Raw genomic sequence first — 26972 nt, 5'->3', positions numbered from 1 at the left:
GAAAACAAGAGTTGATCAAACTGTGCAGGCTCTATACTGCATCCGGGCCGAGACGGGCACCGTGGGGTACCAGTCAGGTCGTCCACAGCTCGGTGACCTTGGGAGCGACTCTCAGGCTCCTTAGTCTGCGATGCTCTGGACGTGGATGTCATCCTGCACGTTTCACTCTGACCCGAGGCTACCGCTGCAGCCGCCCTCGCTCGGGAGTAATGGCGGCGGAGTCCAGGCAGCTTTATCCAGCTGCAGCAGAGGCGGAAGTTGGGGGGGTTGACCCGCGCGGTTCGTGGGAATGGCCAAGCGGAGCGCCGCAGCTCCGGGACCAGCGGGCACGCGGCGACGAGCTCGCGCCACCGCGCGTACCCCCCCCCCACCTGACAGAACGGCCGGCGCGCGCTCCCAGTAACCGCGGTTTCTCGCAGCGTTTGTAGTCCTTACGTCACGGCCTGCGCCGCCTCTGATTGGGTGAACCGGACAGGTCACGTGGCAGAGCAGGGCGGTATAAATAGGGCGAGGGGGACGGCGGTGGTCCGCCATTTCGTGAACGCCGCTGGAGCGAGAGCATCTGTGGGAGCAGAGCCAGAGGGGAGCGGGTGGGCCTGTCGGAGCGTTCGGATTTGAGCTTGGGCCTTTTGAACCCAGGATCTCGGTAAGAGACCGGCGAACGGAGGGACGGAGGTGGAGTTTCGCAGAGTCGAGGTGGGGCCGGGCGCAATGGCGGCGCCAGGTTGAGACAAAGGGGTGCCGCCGCCATTTTGTGACGTTCGGTCCCGGGCGGCGGCTGGGGCCCCGGGCAATGCCGAAGATGCTTCCAGGCCTGTAAATCGGGGACTTATCTTTTGTCCATTGGTGGAAGCCTCCGCGGGGAATTGCTCCGGGCTGGGGTGCGGCGGGGGGGGGGGGTTGATCTGTGAACGAATTATCTACGTCTCGGCCCTTAATTTGATGGCGCCTTTTCCCCGCTTGCTCCTAGTTTTCTTGGGCTAGTGTCTTAAGAATTTTGTTTTCAAGAACAGATCTTTCAAATATTTACTGAGCCCCTTAAGGTCTCACCTATTTGTGTGTGTGTGTGTCGACTTAGTGTTTGCTTTGAAACGGTTGTAATCAGGATTTGTGTCTTAGTGTAAATTCTGGTTCAAGTTGAGTTGGGATTTACTTTAACCTCTTTGCTCTTAACAGGTGTGAGAAACGGGGATGGATGAGTTAAGAGTTGCGTCTGTTTTCGTTCTTTTTTAATTTGACGGGAATGGCTTGGTCGCTCAACGGAGACTTGAGCACAGGGTGGGGTCGCGGCAAAATAAGATATGCCTGGACTAAAATTTTTAGTTTGATAATAGTCGGTTTTGGAACAGTATGGGGTATAGTAGGAAAGACACTTGAAATAGCCTATTAAATAAGGTTTTCACTTCGGAAGTGTGAAGTTGAATCCTTAACTCTGTGCGTGTCCCCAAGGTTGCCTGTGTGGTTTTTGTCTAAGTGTCCTTTTAATAAAAATTTTTCTACGCAGGATTTTAGGGTCTGTGTCGCCGGGTATTGAATTCCTAGCAGCCCTCAAGATTTACTTTTATGCACTTTTTATTAAAAGATGGGGTCACTTTACCAGTCTGACTTTAACTGTCGTTCCTCTGGTCTAGTGAGCAGCAGGCATGTATGTGTTCCTAGCTGTGGCAGTTTTTAATATATCCACGATGTTGTGTGGTTCCAAGATAATTATGTTTGTTCGTTTCTGAGACCGTTCTTTTGTAGCCCAGGCTGTCCTGGAACTCACTTTTTTTGTTTTTTGTTTTTTTCTTTAAAGACCAGGCTGGTCTCCCTATCAGATCACTTACCTCTTCCTCCCGAGTGTTGGGATTAAGTGTGCCGCCACCACCCTGATTTACTTATTTTTTGAGACAGGGTCTCATAAAACCCAGGCTATGTATGCTCCTGGATTTCTCTTTCTTTAGCCCTGGCCTTCTCAGAACCCTGATAACTAGACTGGCCTGCAACCTGACTCCTTGGGATTACCATGACAGATTTCTTCTGTATCAATACTGAGCGTGCATGTGGTTTTCTACTATACTTTTAAAAGCTAAAGGTCCTGCCCTTTAAAAGTATCTGGATTTTAAATTTTGGGCATTTCATATGTAAGGAAATGTAATGGCCTTTTCTAGTTTTAGGATACTTTCAAGACTTTTATACTTAGTAGTATTTGGCAGTATATTCCTGAATATTGTGGTACATTTTGGATCTCCATCTCCTGGTAGTCATTTGGATAGGCACATCTCACTATTAGGAGTAGTGGTGTAGTGAGATGTGTAGGCTTTGACATTTTTTTCCTGTGTCTGTAGTGCTGGGGGTTAAGTTTTAGTTGCATGCTAGGCAAGCTACTCACCCCTGAACCATATCTAAGACTTCTGGACATATGTTTGAAAATGGAGTCAGGTGTGGTGACACACAATTGTAATCCTAGGCCTTGAGAGGCAGAGGACCTCTATCTTGAGTTCAGGGCTAGCCTGGACTATCTACAGTAAGACATTTTGTTAAAACACAGCATGTGGTTTGGCTGCTTGGTGAATTTTGACTACTTATAGACTTAATTCCATAAGTCTAGAAAAAGGTGTTATTGGTATCCTGGCAGTAAAAGGTTTTTGTGGCAGTGTATCTTGGAAGCATTCGATTGCAACAGGACTTAACTGTACCTCTGCCTGGCCTCAAACTTGTGATCTTAATTACTCTTCTGAAGACTAGAATTACAGGTCCTGCCCAAGGAAGGAAGCCTTTTAAACATTCTATTTTGTGTTTGTGGGGTGGTGTATGCACCAGTGAAGGTCAGAAGATAATTTGTAGTTTTCCACAATGTGTGTCTTGTAGCCCAACTCAGGTGGCCATAGTTGGTTCCCTGTGCCTTTACCCTCCTACACCCTCCTAAGGGAGCTTTCCCATCTTAACTGAGGCTAGTTTCTTGCACATGGAGGCATTTATATGTATTGCTTATTTGGTCCAAATGTAGTACGTAGTTTATTCAAACTTAATGACTGGGTGGATGAAGGAAGGTATATTCATCTTTCTACTTCCTGTTGTAATTTCTTGGTGCCAACTATTGTGTGACAATAGAAAGGAACAATCAATGTAGAATGGCTAAAATGGTTGCCTTGCCTTAGAGGGGAGAGACAAGTCCTGTGTGGGTTGGAGGGGGATGGTTATTGGTGTTTTAAGATAGTTTTGACTTGTCCATGCCAGAAGCTGGTCTTGAACTCCTGCTTCCACCTGTGAATTGTGAGCACTAAAAGTACAGATGTAGGCCACCACTCAGCATTCTATTTGGTTGTTAAATTTAATTTGAAGTTAAACAGAGTCAAGCCTCATACAGGGTTGATGGAGCCTGGCATAGGTATTGAAGACCAGTCTGGGATACTTGAGAGACCCTGTCTTTAAAAGGAAAAGTGATAATTGGTCTTCTGTGTTTTTCTCAGTTCCAGAGCAGGTTTTTGGTTGTGTGGTTTTGTTTTGTTTTAGGTCTTGCTATGTAGCCAGCCTTTAGCCCTTGCTGGCCTAGAAAATGAGAGCAGGTTAAGACCTGACTCAGATCCACCTGCCTTCCAAATATTTATTTTGACAAGTTTCTCTGTAGCCCTGGCTGGCCTGGCACTCCTGTAGACCAGACCCACAAACTCAGAACCACTTAACACATTGCAGAAGTGCTGATATTAAAGACATATGTTAGCGCACATGGCCTGGCCTGAGACTTACATGTTGGCCGACCTCTTTCAGTTTGCATGCCTGTTGGTTTTTTAGAAGTTTGTTGGTTTCTTGGGGATTGATTATGAGTGAAAAGAATAGGGTGAGGGGCAGAATGCATTCTCTAAGAATGGTCCTGGGGTTTTTTTTTTTTTTTTTTTTTTTTTTAGTTTATTGTTTTTATTTCTGTTTTAAATAGAGGTTTTATGTGCTAGGCTTGAATCCCTAGCATTGTCCATGCTGGATAAACAGTACCAGTAATCTATATTTCCAAGCCTGCTTTTTAAAAAAATTTTCTAGGATTTGTTTTTAAACTGTAGATTGCTTGAATAAATTAATATTGTGTTTTTTTTTTATTATTATTACAGAGATGCATCGTGATTCCTGTCCCTTGGACTGCAAGGTTTATGTAGGTAATCTTGGAAACAATGGGAACAAGACTGAATTAGAAAGGGCTTTTGGCTATTATGGACCACTCCGAAGTGTGTGGGTTGCTCGAAACCCTCCTGGCTTTGCTTTCGTTGAATTTGAGGATCCACGAGATGCTGCTGATGCTGTCCGAGAGCTAGATGGAAGGTAATGTTAATGGCAGACAGTTAACTGGGTTTAAATTTTCTAGGACATAGGGCTTTTTGGTGATTTGGATCTTCGCAGTAATAATTGCTTTTGGTCATTGTTTACACAGTGGCTGTGTATAGGAACCCTACTAGCTGACTGACTATATTGTGCCACAACATTTGCTGTTTTTAGCCAGATGTGGGCTTGTACCTGAAGTCCCAGCACATGGAATTAGGGATGAGTTCAGGATGCCTTGCTTACATAGCAAGTTAAAGGCAAGAATAATCTGGAGGCCACAGTACCTTAACTGAAAAGAGACTGACAGTAGCTCTGAAGCTGTAGGATAGGCCATTTGTCCCTACAAGTTATAATAATGAAAGTTTGCTGGGGCCGGGTGGTGGTGGTGGCGCATGCCTTTAATCCCAGGCAGAGGCAGGCAGATTTCTGAGTTCGAGGCCAGCCTGGTCTACAGAGTGAGTTCTAGGACAGCCAGGACTACACAGAGAAACCCTGTCTCGAAAAACCAAAAAGAAAGTAAGAAAGAGAAAGTTTGCTGGGGTCCATCTCATCAATGGCCCCAGTATGCCAGCTTAACTCATTGTAGCTCTGGACAGATGGAGACAGGATAGTCAGCCATACCTGGCTGTTACTACACTGGGTGGAATTTCTTGTATTGGAAGGGAGGTAATAGAAGGGAGCCAAAGCAATTAGTTTGCCTTAAAATCCTTAGAGAATTATATGGAAAAGTGAAAAATTCAAGGGAACAAGTCACAGTAGAAACACATGAATTATAGCTACTAATAGTTACCATTGAGCTCAATAATCAAGAGTGGTTCAGGAACTGGAAAGTTGCCTCAGTAGTTAGGGCAGAGGACCTTAGTTCCCAGCATCCACATGGTGGTTCACAACTATTTGTAACACCAGTTCCAAGGTGTCTGATGTCTTCTGATTTCCTCAGGCACATGTGTGGTGCACGGCCTTTGTATACAAGCAAAATAACTTTACACGGCGGGTTTTTTTTTTCCTTCCCCCTTTTCAAGAGAGGGTCTCATGTCCATAGCTTAACTTAAAAAAAGGTTACAGCCAGGTGGTGACACTGACCTTTAATAGCAGGACTTGGGAGGCAGAGACAGGTGGATCTCAGTGCTAGCCTGGTTTATAGAATGTATTGCAAGACAGCCAGGGCTACACAGGACCCATTTGGAAAAACAACAAAAATGTGTTTGTGTTTTGTGCTTGTATGTCTGTACTGTATGTATTCCATACAGAAGGTGTTTGATTCCCTGGAAATGGAACTATGGGTGGTTGTGAGCCACCATGTGGGTACTGGGAATCAAACCTGGGTTGTCTGCAAGAACAGCCAGTGCTTTTAAACTCCTTAACTAACCTGGAGTCAGTAGCCTAGGACTGACTCCCTTGTGCTGGGATTAAAGGTATATATATCAATATATCGAGCTAGACTGATTCATATGCAGTGAATTAATTGCTTTTACAGATCCCATTTGAGGCTTGGGTCTTTTAACCTCTGTAAAGTGTTTGGCAAACAAGCCTGGGCAATACTTGAGACTGTCAAAACTTAGGTTCCATTTGACTTTGGGTAAGATAGGGAGAGATCAGTACAGGCTTGCTGCCATTGGCAATTTTGTGATTAGTGTCCCTTTTCTTTAGAACACTATGTGGCTGCCGTGTGAGAGTGGAACTGTCGAATGGAGAAAAGAGAAGTCGGAATCGGGGCCCGCCTCCCTCTTGGGGTCGTCGTCCTCGAGATGATTACCGCAGGAGGAGCCCTCCACCTCGGCGCAGGTACTTGAGAGAACACCTTTTAGAGAAAGGCATTGGTGTAATGGAGTAGCTAGTAGGAGCAGGTATTTCTTCCTAAGGTTGTTGGTGGGTTTTAACTTACTGTGGACATCGGAGGTTTCTACAAGCCATTTGCTGGGTGTAGTTTGGGGTATGCGAGTTGTGCTGAGTGCTGGCTTTTGTCTGTAGGTGTATTATTCATGTTGGTAGTTTTAGTGACTTCTATCTCGGATCTGTCTTCTAGTTCATCTTCTAGTTGCATCTTTCCAAGTCTTCCCTTTACTTCAATTTAGGCCTTTTTCCATTTCTTGACTCCATAATAATCAACATTACATTCAACTAGCTCTTCACAAATGTGTTTTCTACTAGCACAATTGTAATATTTATCAAAACAGGCAGCTGTTTTAATGTTACAACTGGTAAAGTAGAAATCTTTCTGAAACAAACTTAAATCACTGACCAATAAAGGGGGCTTAAAAGTATTCCCAGTCATCCGTTCTTGAATCCCAACTAGGAGAGAATTCAGTTTTTTTATGATTGAAATGGCATCCTTCTTGGACCAGGCAGTATTGCCTGGATACAAACTCCTCATCTCCTCAAATCAAGCCTCTAAAATAGTCTCTGTAGGACTGAATTTACCTCTTACAGGTGAGTGACGTCCTGGGAGATAGGAGTTCACAATCTTGCCCCTTTTGCTATTTTGAAAAACACCACACTGTTGCCCATCATAATAAAGAGTATTTGTTAGCTAATAGATGGTTGTACTGATGGCTTGTTTTTCATTTTTTTTTGTGCTTTTTGGTCCATCTATTAATAAAAATGAACCCCGTTACAGAGTCACCATCATGTCTCTTCTCACCACCCTCTGAATCTGCATTAGCCAGTCAACTAGCCCTTTCAGCGTCATGTGACCAGCGCGCCCCATTCAGCTTGGCTGGTGTCGTTTCACATGACCCAGGCTGGCCAGTCGTCAGGTTGCACCGCCCTTTGGTTCCCGAGCATGCTGTTTTCTCTCAGCCTTCTCTCCAACCTTAACCAAATCGGCTGCAGCCACCTCGACCGCCCACACATTCCTGGCCAATCAGCTCAGCTGTTTATTTACCAAATGTCTTCACAACAACTACAGCAGCAGCCTTCGGCTAACAAAAAAGCAGGAAAAATCCACAACACCCCCTTCGCCAACCAACTAAATCCAACGCAACATCTGGCAAAACCTTTTCAGCAAATTCTTCCTGGCCGTCAGTCCGGCAGCCTCACCTCACCATTTCTAGCTTGTTGAAACCCAAAACTAGTAAGTTGTTCCTGCTTATACAGTTTACTGCTGGTTAAAAATAAGGAGTAAGCGGCTTAAAGTAATTCTTTTTTCTGGATCAAAGGCTGGCTGTGCATAATTGAATGGTAACGTACAATATATTGCTTGAAACAACTTTTAAGGGTGATAGGGAACTCATAATGTGACTAGACCTTCAAGTGAACTTATGTGCATGTGTGAGATGCCAAACTAAAATTTTAATATCTCTAACAGATTTTAGCTTTTCTTCCTAGCAAAATTTTGTTGAATCCTATCACCTTTAAATGGTTTTACTAACAGTTTTCAATTTTTAAAAAAATTGGGGGTGAAGTGTGGGCCAAGCTACGGTAATTTTGATAAGCCTAAGCACACTCTTAAATGTGACATCACAAATGCAGTTCTAATGTAGCACTAAATGGCATCGATGTTTACACCTACGCGTTTTCACGGAATTACACTATCCACCTGGTGCATAAGTCTTGTTAGAGACTTAAAGGTTTGCATGGGTTCCAAAGACTGGTTTATGGTACTGTTTTTGGAACTACTTGTGGGACTACATTTTGGTGTGGTGTTTGGGGTAGTGGAGTTAGTTTGACATGAAGTTTTGCATTGGACAGATCTGCTGTGAAGCATTCTTTGTTAAAATGAATCCATGGTTGGAATACCTGCTTTTCACTTGAGCCTTTTGTTCCTTAATCCTTCTGTGCCCTTTTTTTTCTTTTCTTTTTTATTTTTGGAGGATGAGTGCCAGTTCTCCGGCACATTCACTGGGCCCAACAGTGAGATTGAAAAGTTGGGAAATGCCTCACGCCACATACAATAATTGGCAATTAGCCTAATTTTACTGTTTCTGCTTTTAGATCCCCAAGAAGAAGAAGCTTTTCCCGAAGCCGGAGCAGGTAAATGTTTTGGTGTCCTGTTCTTAGAAATGGCAGCTTCTGATACCTTTAAGCTGTATCCGAAAGTAGTAGTTTAGTGAGATTTACATAACCCTGGCTAATAATTATAGTGATCTGGGTAGCATACATAGTCACACAGTCAGCATTAAGTTAGAGTGAGCTAGCCTTTCTTCAGAGTGAATTTCTAGTAAACTAATGTGCCTTCTGTTTGCTTTAGGTCACTTTCTAGAGATAGGAGAAGAGAAAGGTCTCTGTCTCGCGAGAGAAATCACAAGCCGTCTCGCTCCTTCTCCAGGTCTCGTAGGTAAGATCAGTGCCTGAACTATTGAAGATGTGTATATATAATCTTTTTGCACTATGTACTTAAGATAATGTTTATTTTTTTGTTTTTTGTTTTAGCCGATCTAGGTCAAATGAAAGGAAATAGAAGACCAGTTTGCAAAAGTGGTGTACAGGAAATAACTTCATTTGACAGGAGTATGTACAGGAAATTAAAGTTTTGTTTGAGACTTCATAAGCTTGGTGCATTTTTAAGATGTTTTAGCTGTTCAAATTTGTTTTGTCTCTTGGAACAGTGACACGCAAAACGATGTAATTCTCTATGGTTTCAAATGGATCATATGAGGCATGTGATATCAAGAATTGTTACTTTACAATGTTCCCTTAAGCAAGATTGAATTTTCTTTGAATTTTAGTTTTTTATAGACTGAAATAAACCTAGATCCTGCCCAGTTTTAAGTGAGATGTACTAATGATACAGAAGCAACTGGCGGAAATTGAATAAAGCTGTAGTCCTCATAGCTGAGACTGTGGCACTGTGGAATGATAAGCAGTCTTTAGAAGCTGCTGTAAATATAAGCCGGCAGATAAAGGTAGGAACCACGCTCTGAAGGTTTTCAAAGCGGTTCCTTCCTGGTTGCTACATGCAGATGCAGAGCTGTCGAAACGTCTTTATTTGGAAATGTAAAACTAAGATACCAGGGTCCTATCAGTTTAAGGGTACATTGTAGAGCTGAACTTTTCAGTTACTGTGCAAGATTTTTTTTTTCATGCTGTCATTTGTAATATGTTTGTGAGAATCCTTGGGATTAAAGTTTTGGTTACAAATTGTTGTTTAACTTGAAAGCCTGTTTTTCCTTGCACACTCAAATCTGTGAGCTTGGTATCAAGTCCAGGTGTAACATTCCTATTGGAAGCCATACTTATATTTTCTTGTAAAGTGCTTTTGAATTAATAAAATACTAGCATAATTGTGTAGTCAGTTGAGCGAACCCACTGTTGCCATTGTTCTTATCCCTGGGAAAGCGGTTGGTTGGTTGCCCAGTTCGATGATCTTTGTAAGAAACAACCAAGAGGCACTACATTAGGGAAGGAATTTTTCCCCCTTTGCTTGTCACCTTGTTAGCCATTTTTTAGGTGTTGAAGTCAGTTCAGGATCATGGCAGTTAGTGAGTAACATTTTAAATTAAGCACCAGTATGGTATATTGTAATTCTTTAAGTTGCCCATAAAACGTGTCTTTGATCTTCAGCATGAAAACATTCAACAAAAGTTTTAAAATTAATTTTATTTTACAACTTGAGGTGTTGCATGGAATTCCAGATTGATCCATCGTGATGTGAAGTCCACAGAATGGTTAATTGTAACGACGCACAGTTGACTATGGAGGCATGCACACCCTTTCTCTCAAGAACAGTTGACTATGGAGGCATGCATACCCTTTCTCTCAGAAATATGGAGGAGGTGTGGTTTCAGGGTTTTTTGTGTGTGTGTGTGTGCAATTAGATTAAATCATAATGCAACAGTCTTGCGGCTTAAGTTTCCTTAAATGTGTTCTTTTGAGGTAGTTTTTAATTCTACTGTACTAACTTTGTAAGATGCCATTGCACTAAATTCAATCTGTAAGCTTATAAATCCCCCCAAAATGTTACTTTTAAACAATAAATCTCAGTAAGGAGAAAATTGTGTCCAGAAGGTTCCAACATGAGCCTTTCAAAGAAGTGCCCATCCTCAAAGAAGACACTTTTCAACTTAGAGTCCCTGTTAATGTCTTAGGCATCTGCTTTGTCCTTCATGCCTACTCCCTGTAATTAACTGTAGGTCACATTAGCTACTCTTTATTTTACTAAAGTTAGGATGGCTACAGGTGTTGGCTAGAGGTCATCATTAGTGCTAGTGATGACTAAGAAAGGCACTTGAGAATTAGGATTCTCGTTGTTAATGGGTTACCTCAGACAGATGTACCTACTTTGAATACTATGTAGGTGCCCGTCCCATATTTGTGGCACTAAGTGTCATGATGGCATCTCTACCCTGCACTGGACTACAGCTGCTGAAGAGTGAGGCTGAATGGGAGCTCTTAGTATTTTTCTTTGGCCTGTTACTGCTTAATTGGAAAGAATGTTGGTTATAGAAGTCAAAAGACAGTATAGCCAGATTCTAGACCTGTTAACAGTGAAGAGTGTAGGTGACAACAGCCGTAGTCTTTGGGTCAGTGTTTAGTGCCTTGTTTTAAATGTGCTTTTGCTTTTCTGAGATGAGATTTAGTTATCAGACAAGTTATCTCTTCCAGTATATATTTTTGTACTTCCAGACTGTTGCCTTCTGGTTTTCTTTTGGGGGAGGGACATAAAAGATCATTATTAAAGACACTGACTTAAAGCTGGGTTGGAGTATATTTTTGTCTAAACAATCTGCCTGGTAATATACATTCCCTATGCAGGCTGCAGTCCTGAAGATGTCCTGAAGCATGCAGTGGTAGTTTTGCACATGTAGCGTTTCCTGCTTTGGGTTACAAATGCCTAGTGTTTAGGTTTACTGTTGTATCCCCGTGTTTGATTTTCAGAGCAAAATTAAGCCTTTCATAAAGCTATAAATACTAGATTTTATTTTATAATTTAGGGGATGGGAATCCTACTTTGTCCTTCTGCCTACAGTGTTAAAATGTCCTTAGGTGTTAAACTATCTTGGCAGCAAAGGCCCATCCCAGCTGAGCTGTTAAGTGCTCTGCCACTGATGCCCCTGCTTCTGTAATCTGTTTATCTGGGGTCACTTGCTAGTGCCTTTTTTGACCCCTCTTCCTCCCCAACTTAAGTATTTATTGTACATGGCCCTCCATGTTGGTTCTGAGAGCTGCATGTAGTTGTCAGAATGCTTTCCCTAGGCTGCACATAGCCTGGCTCCATCCATCCATCTGTAGCACTGTACAAACAAGCTGTGCCTGCCATGGGTCTCACTCGGCAGCGCTGGTGCAGCAGGAGTAGAGAGGACACAATTGAGGCTGGAGAGAGGGCAAACTGTTAACCACAAGACGGCTACGATTTGTAAGTTGATTTCCAGAGGATCTGATACCTTTATACCTATACCAGATGTGAACAAGGAGTTCACAAATACTTCTCATGAAAGCAGTAAAAGGTGAGTAGAACAAGAAGTACCAGGGTTCTTAAGTTTATGCAGTGAAGGACTGTTAGCTGGCTAGCCATGTAAGCCAGTGGTACGCCACCCCTGCCGCTCCCCCAGCCCCATCTTCAATCCCAGCATCCTCAGTTGGGATGGAGCCAAGGTTTTTGTTTTGTTTTTGTTTTTCATGTCAGTGTCTTCAGACACAACAGAAGATGGCATTGGATCCAATTGTGAGCTACCATGTGGTTGCTGGAATTGAACTCAGGACCTGGAAGAGCAGTCAATGCTCTTAACTGCTGTGCCATCTCACCAGCAAGTTACTTTTAAATGAAGCCACTCATTTAGCCCCTGAAAAGATTGGAGACAAAGGAGAGGAGTATGCTTCATCTTTCTGTAAGGTTTTTTTAATGTATGAGTGTGGGTGTCCATGGGGAGTAGGAAGTGACAATTGATTCTTCGCCCCCTGGAAAGGTCTTTTTTGAGGTGGTGTCACTATAACCCTATGGTGACCCTAGCTGAGCAATTCTACCTGAACATCTTTACTGCTGAGGTTGTGGGTGAGCCACCATGATGCCCATCCCAGCCTCCGGGATCTTGCTGAGTCTGCCCTGGCTGTTTTCCTAGAGTCTGCGACTCCCAGGGATTCTATCAGTCAGACTGGAAGCTTTCAGCATTCAGTAGTTCCTGATGCTGGTTGTAGTAGTGGGGGTCCTGAAAACAAAATGACAACAATCCTTAATTATTTTGAGGTAGTTTTTGTTTGGGATTGACCCCTGGGGGTTTTGTGAGGCTGACAAGCCACTACTGGTGAAAGGCCCTCAGTTCAGGGACCTTGGGTGCCAAGTGCACTCTCACTTGGAGCTCTTGCATCAGCCCAAAGTGTTTACTGCACCTAGCACTGAATTTTAGCTCAGCAACAGCATTGCCTAAACATATCAGCAGTTCCTGGGGTTCCAGGAAGTTAAAATCTGCACCGTTTTCCCAAAGGCAGCCTTGCCTAAAGCATACTGACAGTTTTACAAATTGAGGATTTAGTTGCCCTGCTAGCCACTAGGAGGCAGTATTGCCCTGCTGAAATCCTCAGACCACCTCTTTTTACCTGAGGTCATACATCTAGGCCATGGATCTCTGGAGCACAGTTGAGTTATCATTCACAGTAACTGACAAGAATGACCCAAGCATTTTACTTCTGCCTTCCTACCAGGTCACTTAAGCCTCACTGATGGGTCCTCGTCATATGTTAACTAAGGCTCGGGGCCAAAACTCTTAGTAGTGTGTGAAGGAGTTGGCTTCCACGAGGTGTTTGAGTTACAGAACCTAAAGGCAGAAGCACACAGGAGTGGCCAGTGAGAACAAACAGATTCACAGCTCTGAGGCTTTGCTCCAGCTCTAGTGAGGAGGAGACAGTAGGGTTGGCTAGAGATTGTAATTTCCAGTTTTGAAAGAGAAAGCTGGAACATGTAGAGAAAGGCTTTTAATCCCAGCGCTTGGAAGCAGAGGCAGGTGAATGTGAGTTTCAAGCTAAGCTAGCCAGGTCTACAGAGCAAGTTCTAGACAGCCAAGGCTACACAGAAACCCTCCCCCGTAAGATACATGTGTTATGCATATGTACATGGATTCATTCTGCAGCACTAAGTGAATAAGCAGTGAAAAGTTACACTTATGTATATGCTTGACTATGTCTGCAGCAAGTGTGTGTAGTAGGCCTATAGAGGTCAGAAGAGGGTGTCAGATCCCCTAAAACCACAGTTGCTGATGTGAGCCTCTACTGGAAAGTAAACCCAGGTTCTAAGAGCAGTAAGCACTTTTAACTGCCTCTGGGAGAATGGGTTTTAAATAGACCTGAAGCCATGCATGAGAGGGTTCCTTGTGCTGCCCACATCTCATGATTAGAAAAACAGCTAAGACCCAGGGAAGGTGAATGACTGACTAGACTGACAGATTACAGATGGCCACCTCAACGATCAGCCCTTCACCCTGAGAGGGTGCTGGCAATGTGCCAGCTGCCCTGGCAGACAAAGCCTCAGACGGATGGCAAACAGTGCTTGCCCCAGGAGTCAACACAGGTCTGATTCGGCCTGTGGTTTGTGCTTGTGCCAGTCCCCAGGGCTGCCTTCTCTGCTCCTTTGTCACCCACCTCTCCCCCAACTCCAGTGGCTGGGTTGGGACTCTTGTAACAGTAACACATGAGGCTCCTGTGAGTGACCTTTTGAGACCAACTCAGACCTGCCTGCCATCCTGGCCAGGCACATACAGCACTGCCCCACTAAAGTTCAGCATCAGGGTGGGGCCCACATGGGGTTGGGCACAGCATTGCCAAGGCTAGTCCTTGTTGGCAGTAGACTCCTTGCCAACAGGTGTTGGCTGTGAGCCATAGTGGAACAGGTGGACTGCTCACCCGAAGGATTTCACAAGAACCATCTGTGTCTGTTTGCAGACAGCATGACGATTAGGAAATTTACTTTCTGTGTCTGTGTGTGTGTGTGTGTGTGTGTGTGTGTGTGTGTGTGTGTGTGTGTGTGTGAGAGAGAGAGAGAGAGAGAGAGAGAGAGAGAGAGAGAGAGAGAGAGAGAGAGAGAGAGAGAGTTTCTCTGTGTAGCCTTGGCTGTCCTGGAACTCAAAGAGATCTGCCTGCTTCTGCCTCCTGGGCGCTGGGGATCAAAGGCGTGCCCCGCCGCCGCCACCACCCCCAGTCTGTTTTTTTTATTTATTTATATGAGCACACTGTAGCTGTCTTCACACACACCAGAAGAGGACATCAGATCCATTACAGATGGTTGTGAGCCATCATGTGGTTGCTGGGAATTGAACTCAGGACCTCTAGAAGAGCAGCCAGTGCTCTTAACTGCTGAGCCGTCTCTCCAACCCCCAGTCTTTTTTGTTATTAAAGCATATTTGAGAAGGTATTTTTGTTTTATGTGTAGGAGTGTTTTTCCTGCGTCTATGTCTGTGTACAATGTGGGGGGCTGGTGCCCACAGAAGCCAGAAAAGGATGTTGGATACCCTGGAACTGGAGTTATGTATGGAGCCACAATACGGTTGTTGAAGATGGAACAAGTACCAGTTGTCTGTGTTAGAGAGGATAGGTGAATAGGTGAGGGAGACACTACAACAGGACACATAGAGGTCAGGACAACTCTGGGGATTCAGTTTTCTTCTACCGTGGATTCTGGGGACCAGACTCAGGTGGTCAGACTTGGGCCAGCAAGCATTTTTACCTGCTGAGCCATCTCACTGATCTCCCCGACCCACTACCCCAACACACACACCTTTTTATGTAGCCCAGGCTAGCCTGGACTTTCTATATGTAAACTAGGCTGAGTGACTTTGAACTTGGCAGTGAGCCTTCAGCCACTGGCTCCTGGCTGCTGAGAGTCTAGGTATGAGCCATCGTGTCTGGTTATTTATTTACTTTTAATCTTTCTTTGAGACAGGGTCTAGTTACTATAGCCCAAGTTGTCTTTGAACTAAAGACCCTGCTACTGGAGCTTCCCATGCGCTGAGATCACAGGCCCGTACCACCCTGTCCACACTCAGATGGCTTTGTGTGTTAGGGATAATTTGAGGTAGAAAGTCTCTCAGGAAGGCTTTTATTTAACCCTTGCAGGCACAGGACTGAGGAGGTGAAAGACTAATTAGTTAATCCTGTCCAGCCTGGTGGAGCTGAGCTGGGGACCCACAGCAGCAGCCACCAACTCAGTACCTGAAACCCACAACCTTGAGTTCTTAGGAGTACAGGTCAGCCACAAAATACAGTCACAGCGAATCACCACCTTCTAGACTATGAGATGACCAGGTTCCAACACGGTAGTATTTAAGGTGCTCTACCAAGGAGGCTTAGTGGGTAGAGTGCTTGCTTAGCATGCAGGAGGCCTTAGATGGCATTCCCACAGTCACATGAAACCAGACATGATGGGACACACTTGTATATCAGTACTTGGTAGTTAGAAGCAGTAGATTCAGAAGTTCAAGGTTTTTAAAAAAGCAAACTGAAAAAGAGAAATAGATGGTAGAGTCTGACGGTGATGGTGTACACCTTTAATCCCAGCCCTCAGTGGTAGAGGCAGACTGATCTCTGTGAGTTCCAGACAGGCTCAGTGGTTAACAAATCATAAATCACGAGGGTTGGAGAAATAGCTCAGAGGTTAAGAGCACTGACTGCTCTTCCAGAGGTCCTGAGTTCAATTCCCAGCAACCACATGGTGGCTCACGACCATCTGTAATGGGATCTGATGCCCTCTTCTGGTGTGTCTGAAGACAGATACAGTGTATTTTCATATATAAAATAAACAAATCTTTAAAAAAGATAATAAATCAGACTCAAAGTCATTCTTAGCTACATAGGAAATGTAAGGCCAACCTGGGGGGCAGGGAAGAGGACAATACCCAATGCTGTGTGGCAATCCATGCCTACAAAACACAAGGCATGAACACAGTCACACAAAAGGATCTACCTTAATGGCTGCCCATGAGGCCGGGATCACAGGGACCTCCTGGAAGTGACCTAAGGAAAAAGTAAAGCAAGAGGTGAAAATAGAAACCATTGCCTGGGGACAGGATTAAGTCAGTAAGGATTAAAGAAAAAAAAATAATAAAATACAAGCACAAATAAATGGCACAGTGAGCCGGACGGGCAGTGGTGGCACACACCTTTAATCCCAGCACTTGGGAGGCAGAGGCAGGAGGATTTCTGAGTTTGAGGCCAGCCTGGTCTACAGAGTGAGTTCCAGGACAGCCAGGGCTACACAGAGAAACCCTGTCTCGAAAAACCAAAAAAAATAAAATAAAATAAAATAAAAAGAATATGATGGAGAACCCTAGAGGAAGACACCTGACACTCTCCACAGGCTAATGGCAAGCCGTGAGAGATGGATTTGTCCCATCTTTTCTATGCCTGGCTTCAGAAAAAAGAAATGGCTCAGTGGTTAAGAGCACTGCTGCTCTTCCAGAGGACAATTCCCAGAACCCACATTGCAGCTCACAATTTTTTGACAGCCCCCTTCAACCTCTTGGGGCACCAGTCATCCACACGTTGCATACCATGCAGGCAAAACACCCAGACAAAATCAAAAGGGAAAGGAAGCAGGTTGGCTCTGGGCTCAAAGGTGACACACAGTAGGTGCCTCAGCACAGCTGGGCTCTGAAGAGCACCCCAGGAGGATGAGAGTCATTAGCCACAGCCACTCCTGTCAGCTCTAGGATTCATGCCCTGGGCTGACCTCCAAGACCCGACAGAATATGTTAGGGGTGTCTTGGAGAGTGTCAGAGGTCACACTCACTACTTTGAGGTCTTCACCACTATGACTTCACAGAACCCATCAGGATGCCAGGACATTGTCACCAACCTGTAACTGATGGCAGTGGCTTGGGTCATCATGGGCACCAACCCAACGCTGGTTTCCAAGGTTCCCCTGCTGTTTTCTAAGCTAAAATGGCAGTCACAGGTCTTGGTGGCAAATGGTGGGGGTGGGAGAGGAGCCTGTCTTTAGCCTGTCTGTGCCTCTGCAGCTGGCCTGGCCACTGCCCCTTCCTGGGCACGAGTCTGTAGTTCTGCCTCAGCTCACAAGGTGGCAGCAGCTAGCAGTTTCAGACAAGCAAAGGATACCAAAAAGTTCTACAAAAACATTTCATTTGATTACGGTTGGTTTGTTGTATATTTTAATTGAAAGAGGATCTATAAATTAGGGGTAATCTTAAACATCTATCTTTCTTTCTTTCTTTCTTTCTTTCTTTCTTTCTTTCTTTCTTTCTTTCTTTCTTTCCTTTTTGTTCTTTGAGAGGTTCTCTCTCTATAGCCCTGGTTGTCAGGCCAGGCTGGCTTTGAAGTCACAAAGATCTGTCTACCTTGTCCCCTGATAGTAGGTGGGTGTGGGTGTACACATGCATGTGTGTGCACATGCATACATGTGGCTAAGCAACCTTGAACGTGAAGTCTGTGAAGGTGGTTCTCTCCACTTTATTTGGGTTCTGGGGATTGAACTTGGGTCATCAAGTTTTCAAGGCAAAAGAGGCAAGGGTCTTGTCTCACTAAGTCTGTTGCCCTAGAAGGTGAATCTTTATGCTTGTTGGCCTCTTCCATTTACTATCATAGAGATATGGTGTGTGTGTGTGTGTGTATGTGTGTGTGTGTGTGCATGTGTGCATGCATGCTCTCAAGTACATGCAGGTAAGGTGTGACTATGGGCGTATGTGTAAGACCATAGTGTAATGTGTGACTGTTCTTGTAGCTGACAAGTGTGTGAGGCGTGCCCTTGTGACTAAGTCTGGGTAAAAGTGATGTAACTGTGTGTGAGATTGTGCCAGCGACAGGCTATAAGGGATGTGTCCCTATCACTGAATGTGGATGACTGTGGGGCGGAGGGTGGGGATCAGCAGGCTCAGGTGTCGCCAGAGAGGCGGGAGGAAACCATAAACCTGGGCAATGGCCCCTTATCAGTGAGTTCTTCTGCTGGGTCCACAAGGGCAGAGGGCAAAGTCCATGCAGATAGGAGTGCTGGGCGCCAGAGGTATTTAGGGAGAGGAGGTGGGGTCCTACAGTGGGCACCCTAATGGGAAAGAAATGGCCCAGGCTAAATTCCATCGAGCCCCTGGATCTGGGATGTGGCAATACTTTGTGCCCAGGCAGCCCAATCATTTCCTATGGAGTGGGCAGGAGAGTTGATTCCTTCCGGGCTCGATTTGTACATCTGTCTTATGGTAGACGGCTGTGGTCACCTTTATAGACCTTATGTATAGACTGAGAGGACTCTGCTTTAATGCACTCAGAAGGGTCCTACTGGGGAAGCCAGTACTCACTGGGCAGTGTGGACAAGGGGCTAGGAAAGTAGCTCACACAGAGCCCAGCACAGCACTGCTGACCGTGGCTGTCACTTTTCAGTTCTCTGCCACCCCAGCTTTCCAGGGACCACTGCCCTCTGGCTAGCACAAACCTGCTATGCCAGGGTGCAGGCATCTGAAAGCACCAGCCAGCCTGAGGGGCTGCCATTCTGGTGACCTTGGAGACCAACCCTAACCAGCTTCTGCCGGCTCTCTAAAAACTCCATCTTGAGTTTCTCCCGTTTCTCCTTTTGTTGGGAACGGGGCGGGGGAGCCTTGGGTGTCATTGGGGATTATTTTCAAACTACCGCCTTCCATCAGGCGCTGGATAGAGTCTACTGGTCACCATGGAATTTCTTTTTTTAGTGTGTCAACAGCCGGGTTGTAGGCAGCTGTCCCGCAGCCAGGGCGGGAAGACGCCTGTTACCCCAAGCTGCCTGGCTCGGATTTCCTGGGCAGACACTTGCCTGCCTTTCATCACACAGTTATGGAGCCCGGAAAGTGGCTTTGAGACCACATGTCTCGTCGTGTCTAGTTATTCTGATGGCTTCACCTGGGAAGCCCTTTCCAAACGTCAAAACCACACAAGAAAAGGTCCGTTTGGGCGGCTGGAGTACCTCTTCACCCGGGCTGCCCCCAGAGGTGGTGGGCCCAAAGTGCCAAGTCAGAAAGGAAGCTGAGAAAGCATTAAAATTCCCAGCCAAGAGTGGGGTGTGTGTCTCAGAGCAGGTTCTGAGGCCAGTGAAGAGGGGAGGGGAGGCTGGGGTTGGAACTGAAAGTTCTGGAAGGGACTGAAGGAACCTGGCCCTTTAAGAGACTGCAAGAGCAATAGTTTTTGTGTGTGTGTGTGTGTGTGTGTGTGTGTGTGTGTGTGTGTGTATTGAGTGTGCATATGTGAGTGTGTATACGTGTGTGAATGTGTGTATGTATGTGTGAGTGGGTATGTGTATATGAGTGCATATGTGTGTATGTATGTGAGAGTGAGTGTATGTATGTATGTGTGAAATATGTATGTGTATGTGAGTGTGTGTATGAGTGTATATATGTATATGTGAGTGTGTGTGTGTATGTGTGTGCATGAGTGTGTGTGTATGTGTGTGTGCGTGTGTGCATGTTTGGATTGGAGTGTGTGTGTTGGATGCCTACGTGTGTCAGGAAGGCAGTTGGCCCTGAACAGATCACAGATCACAGAGTGAAGAAATTCAGCGAACTTATTGAGCATCTCCTATACGCCTTGTACACTTGCAGCCACCGAGGTTGGTGAATGGGATGAAATCCTCCTCCTGTGGGACTGTGGAATAAGAATAGACATAGCCGGGCTGGTGAGAGGGTTCAGGGAGTGAAGGCGCTTGCCACCAAGCTTGATGACCTGACCTTGAACCCTAGAACTCACACAGTGGGAGAGAATGTATTCCTGCAACTGTCCTCTGACCACACACACACACACACACACTTTGTGGTCCACAGAGAAATGCGCAGGCACACAACACACACACATGCACGCACACGCACCTGTACACACAATAGAATGTTTTTAAAAATAGTAGCTATATAGTGAGACCTTACCTCAAAAAAGAAAAAAAAAATTTAAAGTGGTGGTGGTGGGGCTGGCCTGCTCTTTAGTCTAGAGCCCTTGCAGAGGACCCAGGTCTGGCTCCCAGCACCCACATGGTGGTTCACAGCTGCCCATCAAAACACTCACACTTAAAATCAGGGGCTGGAGAGATGGCTCAGTGGTTAAGAGCACTGACTGCTCTTCCAGAGGTCCTGAGTTCAATTCCCAGCAACCACATGGTGGCTCACAACCATCTGTAATGAGATCTGATGCCTTCTTCTGGTGTGTCTGGAGACAAGACAGCTACAATGTACTCATATATATAAAATAAATAATTCTCTTTAAAACAACACAAAAAAATGAATCTAAGAAATTAAAAAGAGTTCAATGACTCCAGCTATTATTTTTGTTTCTCCATTCTGGGGACCAAACTGAGGTCCTCCAGTACTCAAAGTCAGTGTGAACTCTCTTGCTGGGTGATGCCCACACCCTAACCCAAGGCTCTATTTTGTTTCTTACTCACCCCACCCTCAGCACATAACTTAAGGTAATGTGTCTTTCTTATCCCCGTCCTATGGGATGAGAAGGCTTGGAGCAGCAGAGGGAGAACTTGAACCCAGAGCTTCAGGTCTGTCCTCAGTGTTCTCCTGTTTCTGAGCCTTCAAGAGTAGGAGGCTAGAGAAGTGACAGCGACAGTATATTCACATTTATAAAATAAATCTTTATGAAAAAAAGGAGAGAGAGAGCAGGGTGGGCCTGGCTGGCTGATAAAAGCTGATAGCTGGAGCCCGAGTCTTTGACATCTAGAGTTTTTTTGGAAGATGGATGGCTTCGGAGACTAGAGGCCTCATGGGATGGAGACGGGCATGGGAGACAGATGATGTAAGAGAAGACAGGGCACAGGGTCGTTCCTCAGGCCATGCCCTGGCTGGAACTAACAAGCTTGGGAGGAATTCTTCTTTCTTGTCAGAGAAGATTGACAGCTCATGTCTCCCTGCAAAGCGTTCTACAGAACTGTAGTGCAGAGCTGAGGACGCCAGCCTCAGCCAGAGGACGTGATAACCGTTTTGCAAGATGTCCGGCCTCCGACCTCTTTGTCCTCCTTCAGCCAAACTCGGACTTGGTAGATTTTGTTTGTCTCGGTTTTTTTTTTTTTTTTTTTTTTTTTTTGAAATTTTTTTTTGGAAAGTTTTTTTATCGGGCTGGAGAGATTGCTCAGCAGGTAAGACCACTGGTTGCTCTGCTAGACGACCCAGGATCTATTCCCAGCACCCCCAATGGCAGCTAGCTCACAATGTTAGAATTCTAGTCCCAGGGGATTAAACTCAGAGTGCCTCTGCCTTCAGAGTGCCGGGAATGAAGGCCGTGGGCCACCTCCACTGCCCAGCTTATAGCTCAACTTCTAAACGGACTCTGCCTTCAGACACACAGGGCAGGAATGGTGGTGCTTCCATGATTGGGAGGCAGTATCAAGGAGTTTCCAGGTTGTTTTTGAAGAACTTCCTCAGCCCGGCTAGACCTTGAGGGCTGGGAATTCCTGCCTGGGAATTTTTCCAATATTCTGACAGCTGTTTCTTCCCTTTCCGTGGTTTTATTATTTTTCTCGTTCAGTTCCAAATCCTCCTTTCGCTTTCTGTATGGCAGCCAGGACTGGCTTGGAGGGTGGGGGCCTTGGCATGTGCTGTGTCAGGAGCCGTGACCTCAGCCAGCAGTGCCAAGCATTGGATGGGACACAAGAGGAAGCAGGAGTCAAAGGCAGAGGAAGCAAGGCCTGCTGAGGGGCCTCCTGTCTATCTGAAACTCCAGCTCCCATGGGCCTGGCTGCTGTGGGCTCAGGACCTAAGGCGGAGCGGGCTCTGTAGGAGTCAACAAGATGGCTCAGCAGGTAGATAGAGAAGCTTGCTGCCAAGCATGGCAAGCAGAGTCCATACCTGGAACTCACACAGTAGAAGGGAGAACCAGCCCCCAAAAGTTGTTCTCTGCCTTCCACAGAGGAGTTGTGACGCGCGCGCGCGCACACACACACACACACACACACACACACACACACACTCAATTAACCAACAAATGTAATTTGAAAGATCTTGGAGCCTCTGAGATAAAGACACCGTTGATTGAGGGTGGACCCACAAGGTGAGTGGGGAGAGCTGATTTTTGCACACTGTCCTGGAACCAGCTTCCCTCGAGCTGTCTGGTGCAGGGTCAGTCACACAGGTGCTCCTGTGTGGAGGTGACAGACACATGACCCTAGCTTGGTAGACATGCTGGCTTCTCCTCCACAGTGTAGAAGGGCACAGAGAAGAAGAAAGAGAGAAGTCTGGAACGTGCCTGTGGAATGGTCTGGGGGTGTGAAACACAGGTCTAGGGAGGTACTGAAGTGCCCTGAGAAGCAAGCAGCAAGGATATGACAGATACTTGGCAAAAAGGACAAGGGAGGAGGGTGAGAAGGGAGGAAGGTGAGGAGGGAGGAGGGTGAGAAGGATGAAGAGGGTGAGGAAGATGAAGAAGGAGGAGAGTGAAAGGGTGAGGGACTAAGGAGGGGAGGAGGGGAACAGGGAGGAGGAAGGAGAGTGAACCTAAGTCCCTGAGTTTGAGACTTGGGAACCCACTGACTACCAAAAGTGGTTCTCTGACCTCCACACTCAACAAGGCACAGCTGCACTTGCAAGCACACAATACAAATTATATATATATGTGTATATATAAAAGCTTAGCTTGGTAGTGTATGTCTGAGATTCTAGGATTAGAGGCAGGAGGATTTCGAATAACTAAGGTGGAGGCTAACCTTGACCAGCCAGGGCTAGCCTCAAAGAAAGGAAAAAACAAAAACCAAAAAACAAACAAACAAACAAAACCCCTGTAACCCTTTGCTGGGCTATGCCAGGTGAAACCCAAACAGATTTAGGCTCCAAATGGGGCTTAAAAAAATACCCTTGCTTGCCTCCCACCTCCCCAGCCCTGATACTCAGTCTCATCTCAAGGTCTGGATCCAAGGTATGATGCTGGTGATGCAGAGGTGGTCGGCTGCCTATCCCTCCTCCTCAGTTTGGGGAGGGCACGCAATTTTAAGTCCCATGTCTGTGATCATCCTGTTAGCCCGCCACTGGAGCAGCTTCAAGCCAGGCGATGGTTTGGTGACATTTTCTGTGGACAAATTTCCCCGGGCTGATCCTGTGGGTCAGAACATTCCTACTTCGAGCTTTTGAAGAAACTGTAACAAAGTATCCATGTGTTCCATCAAACTTGCTACTTCTACGCACTGGGACCTGAGTCCTTACAGTCAAGGGCTCCCAGCTTTTCAAACCCAGGCCCTCGGGCCTTATGTCTGGTTGGGTTTTTTGTTTGTTTGTATTGTTTTATTTAGTTGTAATTTGGATACTTTAAATTCTCCCACATACTTTATTATTTTGTAAAGGCTTACTTTTATTATTATTTATTAATTATTATGATTAAGACAGGAGCTCAGTATGTAGCCCTGGCTGTCCCTGGAACTGACTCTGTAAACCAGGCTGCTCTTAAACTCAGAGATCCACCTGCCTCTGCCTCCCAAGTGCTGGAATTACAGTCATGTGCCACCACACCCAGATTTTTTTTATTATTATTTTTAGTTACATGCACATGTGTCTCTGTCTGTGGGTTTGGGCACAGGGGTGCAGGTGCTGAAAGAGGTCAGAAGTATTGAATTTCCCGGAGCTAGAGTTACAGGTGTGAGCTGCCTAATATTGCTGCTAGGAGCAGAACTTGGGTCCTCGGCAGGGACAGTCTGTGTAACTAACTGCAGAGCCATCCCTAACTGCAGAGCCATCCCGTTCCCTCCTGTTTAGGCGGTCTATTTTGTTTTGTTTTGTTTGAGCCAGGATCTCAATGGCTAGCTTCAAACTCACTACCTACCGCCAGGCAAAGATGGCTTTGAATTTCTGTTTCCACCTCCCAAGTGCTGCAGTCACAAGTTTGGGTCCTTGGGCAGTTTATGCTACAGCCCCTCCCCCAATACTTTTTAAATGCAAAACAAAACAAAAAAAAAATCATTAAACTGCTGAGCCCAGGGGAGCTGGCAAGCAATCCTGCAGCGTGTGTTGGGGTGGCTTGAAGCTGAGATGAGCGCCTGACTCTGCAGAACAGCTGTTTCCTCTGGCTTTGTGGGTGGCAGCTGCTGCCCGCCCACCTCCCTGGAACTGATGGGCGGAGGAGTGTGGGTGGCAGCTGGGAAGAGGAGGACAGATCAAGGACGAAGGGGCACCTGGTGGGGGGCTGGGCTGGGGGGCTGGGGAGGGAAGCTTTGATCACTCAGCTTTGGTCCCTTCAACCATATCCTTTTCCCAGCAAATACCGGTGGCCTGGGGGATGGGCAGTCCCTTCAATTCTTTCTTTAGATGTCTGCGGAGCTAGCCAGCCACTCCTCCCAGTTGGCATTTGTAATGCCTGGGGTCTTCAGGGAAGCTGGTGGGTAGCTAGAGGGAGGTCGCTGGGATCCCCTCTCAGGAACATGTGTAGCAACTATTTCACATGTTCCTGGGGCACAGATGTCAACTATGTCCCTGGTAGACCAAGCTGTGCTCGCTCCTTCCTTTTCTTTCTTTGTTTGCAGCCCTGCCTTGCCTAGATCTAACTCTCTATGTTTCAGACTGGCCTACAAAAGTCTTCTTCCAAACTTTTCCCTGAGCCTCAGAGTCTTACGTAGTCGAGAATAGAACTGATGTAGGAGGAGAGTCTTGAACTCTTTTTTTTTTTCTTTTATTGTACGTATTTACACATGTTGTGTATCTGATTGTTTTACCTGCATGCTTGTCTGTGCATTGTGTGCTTGCCTGGTGCCTACAGAGGTCGGAAGAGGACACTGGATTTCCTGGAACCGGAGTTCCGGATGCTTGTGAGCCATTGTGCAGTTGCTATGAACTGATCACGGGTCCTCTGCAAAAGCAGCCAGTGCTCTTAACTGCTGAGCCATTTTTCCGCCCTAGAACCAGCATTTTTAGGCCCACCTCCATCCATCTGGCATGTGCTTCATGCCTTTGACTAGTACTTTATACCCTGCACTTTGACTAGAATGTTCTAGAATATAGTGAAAGACAACAGCCAGATTCGGAGAACCCTGGGAAGAATGAGGGGGAGACTCGGTCCATGAAGAAAACACCAGATAGCACGGGACTCTTCTCATTTTGGAGATGTGTCACAGGCTGCTGCTTTAAATCCCCATACAAAAGGGAGGATGACCTTGAACTTCTGATCAGGCTTGCTGTCCTTTCTCAACTGCTAGGATTACAGGTATGAGGTGCAGACAGAACCCTGAGCTTCACGGAAGGTAAGCAAACGTTCTACCAACTGAACAACACCCCAACCCAGGTACTCACTTCTTGAATGGCCTTTGCCAGTGCCCAGGAAGACTGCAGTCCGGGGGAGGCCCAGACATCACAGCTGTTTGTTTTGGCACTTGCCAAGTAAGCAGTTGCCAGTGGAGCTGTGGTTAGTTCCTTTGTGTGGCTTAACTGTTGGCCCAGTTTTCCAAGCCTGATTAGATGTCACTGTACATATCACATCAATCTCTGAGGGATTCCGACCCAGTGGCTGAAGCAATAGATTCCTTTGCTCCTGCAAGCCAGGGCCAGGGATCAGGCTCCTGCCCCTCGGTGTGTGCCTCTGAGCCTCAGCTTTAAGAAGTCTGAGAGCAGGGCAGCTAGAGCCCCAGCAGGTGACAGAAACTGAATCAGTTATTCTATCAGAGAGACATCGACAGGACAATACCGCTTAGACACCAGGGCGGAGGGGCTGGACATACAGGAGAGATGTTGAGATGGTCGAGGAAGTAAGGAACACAGGAAGCTTTCAGGGATTCCTGAGGGCAAGAGAAGGAAAGGGGAAAGGGCAGTGTTGAAACCCAGAGGTGAATTGCCTTCGGGAGAGACAGTCCGTGTGTGGGTGGTTCAGCAGGTGCTGGGTTCTGAAGTGGAAGCTGGGATACTGGTTCTGCCCACTGGAAGCAACTGGAAGCAACCCTCTCCCAGACTGCTAGGGTTGGGAGAGAGGGGCAGAGTGTTGGCTCCAGTCCTGGCCTCACCTGTAGGCTCACTCTCTTGTTTGTCCATTTGATTCTCAGCAGGACCAATCCCAGCATTGTTGGTTCAATTGATAAGGTGTTTACTGAACGTCCTTTGGCAGCAGCCCCGGGGTCTCCAGGTGCTGGGGACACTGACCAGCAAAAGCACCCACGGTTCTTGGAAATCACAATTGCTCATTCTTCTTATCAGAAGAAGGGCCCCAGTGGCCACCGCCCCCAGTAAGGCAATGATGAAGGTATGTAGTGAAAAAGCAGAGAGAGACTTATTTGCTGTGGCCACAATGAGAAGGGTACAAATAACGAGGTCCAGGGACACACACCCCCCATCCATCTTCAGACTGAGGTTGAGGCTTGACAAAGGTACACAATCAGGCTGTCCCATTATGGTGAAGACAGTGACACAGAGCAGTCTGGGCTCTAGTGTGTCCTGTGTGAAGATTCCTCCCTGATAGACAAGTACCCTCTCTGACTAGCAGGCTTCTGCTGTTTTCTTCTCTAAGCATGAGACTCCTGCTGGGAAGGGAATTCCGATTCCTGGGGGGAATTTTTTTTTATCTCATGATCTGATAGCTAAAGGGAGGGACACAAGTGTCCCTTTAGAGCATGGGACAGAGTGGTTTTGTTCTTGCTCCAAGCACACCATGTCTGTGAACTCATTTACTATTACAGAAGGGGAAACTGAGGCATGGGGAACACCTCTAAGCAACTAATTAAAGTGCAGAGTCAAGAAGGCCATGAGGAGGGTCCTTCAGAGGTAGTAACTCATCCATTCATTCATTCATTCATTCATCCATTCAATGAAGCTTCAGCCAGCAGTGGTATCACATGCCAGGAGCCCTGGCTGCCTTAGAGAGACTGGAGCAGGAGAATAGTTTGTGCC

General features: G+C 46.2%; 1 protein-coding gene across 1 annotated transcript; it reads left to right on the top strand.

Moving 5' to 3' along the window:
- Positions 1–512: 512 nt before the first annotated feature.
- Srsf3 (serine and arginine rich splicing factor 3) lies at positions 513–10071 on the top strand. The gene is made up of 6 exons (XM_034524169.2): positions 513–646; positions 4086–4293; positions 5944–6078; positions 8227–8265; positions 8483–8569; positions 8665–10071. Exons 2-6 carry the CDS (start codon positions 4088–4090, stop codon positions 8690–8692), a joined length of 495 nt encoding a protein of 164 aa, XP_034380060.1. The 5' UTR covers positions 513–646; positions 4086–4087; the 3' UTR covers positions 8693–10071.
- The last annotated feature ends 16901 nt before the right edge of the window (positions 10072–26972 follow it).

The sequence above is a fragment of the Arvicanthis niloticus genome, chromosome 20 (genome assembly GCF_011762505.2).
Source record: "Arvicanthis niloticus isolate mArvNil1 chromosome 20, mArvNil1.pat.X, whole genome shotgun sequence".
NCBI lineage: Eukaryota > Metazoa > Chordata > Mammalia > Rodentia > Muridae > Arvicanthis > Arvicanthis niloticus.
This window is presented reverse-complemented; position numbering and strand designations above follow the sequence as displayed.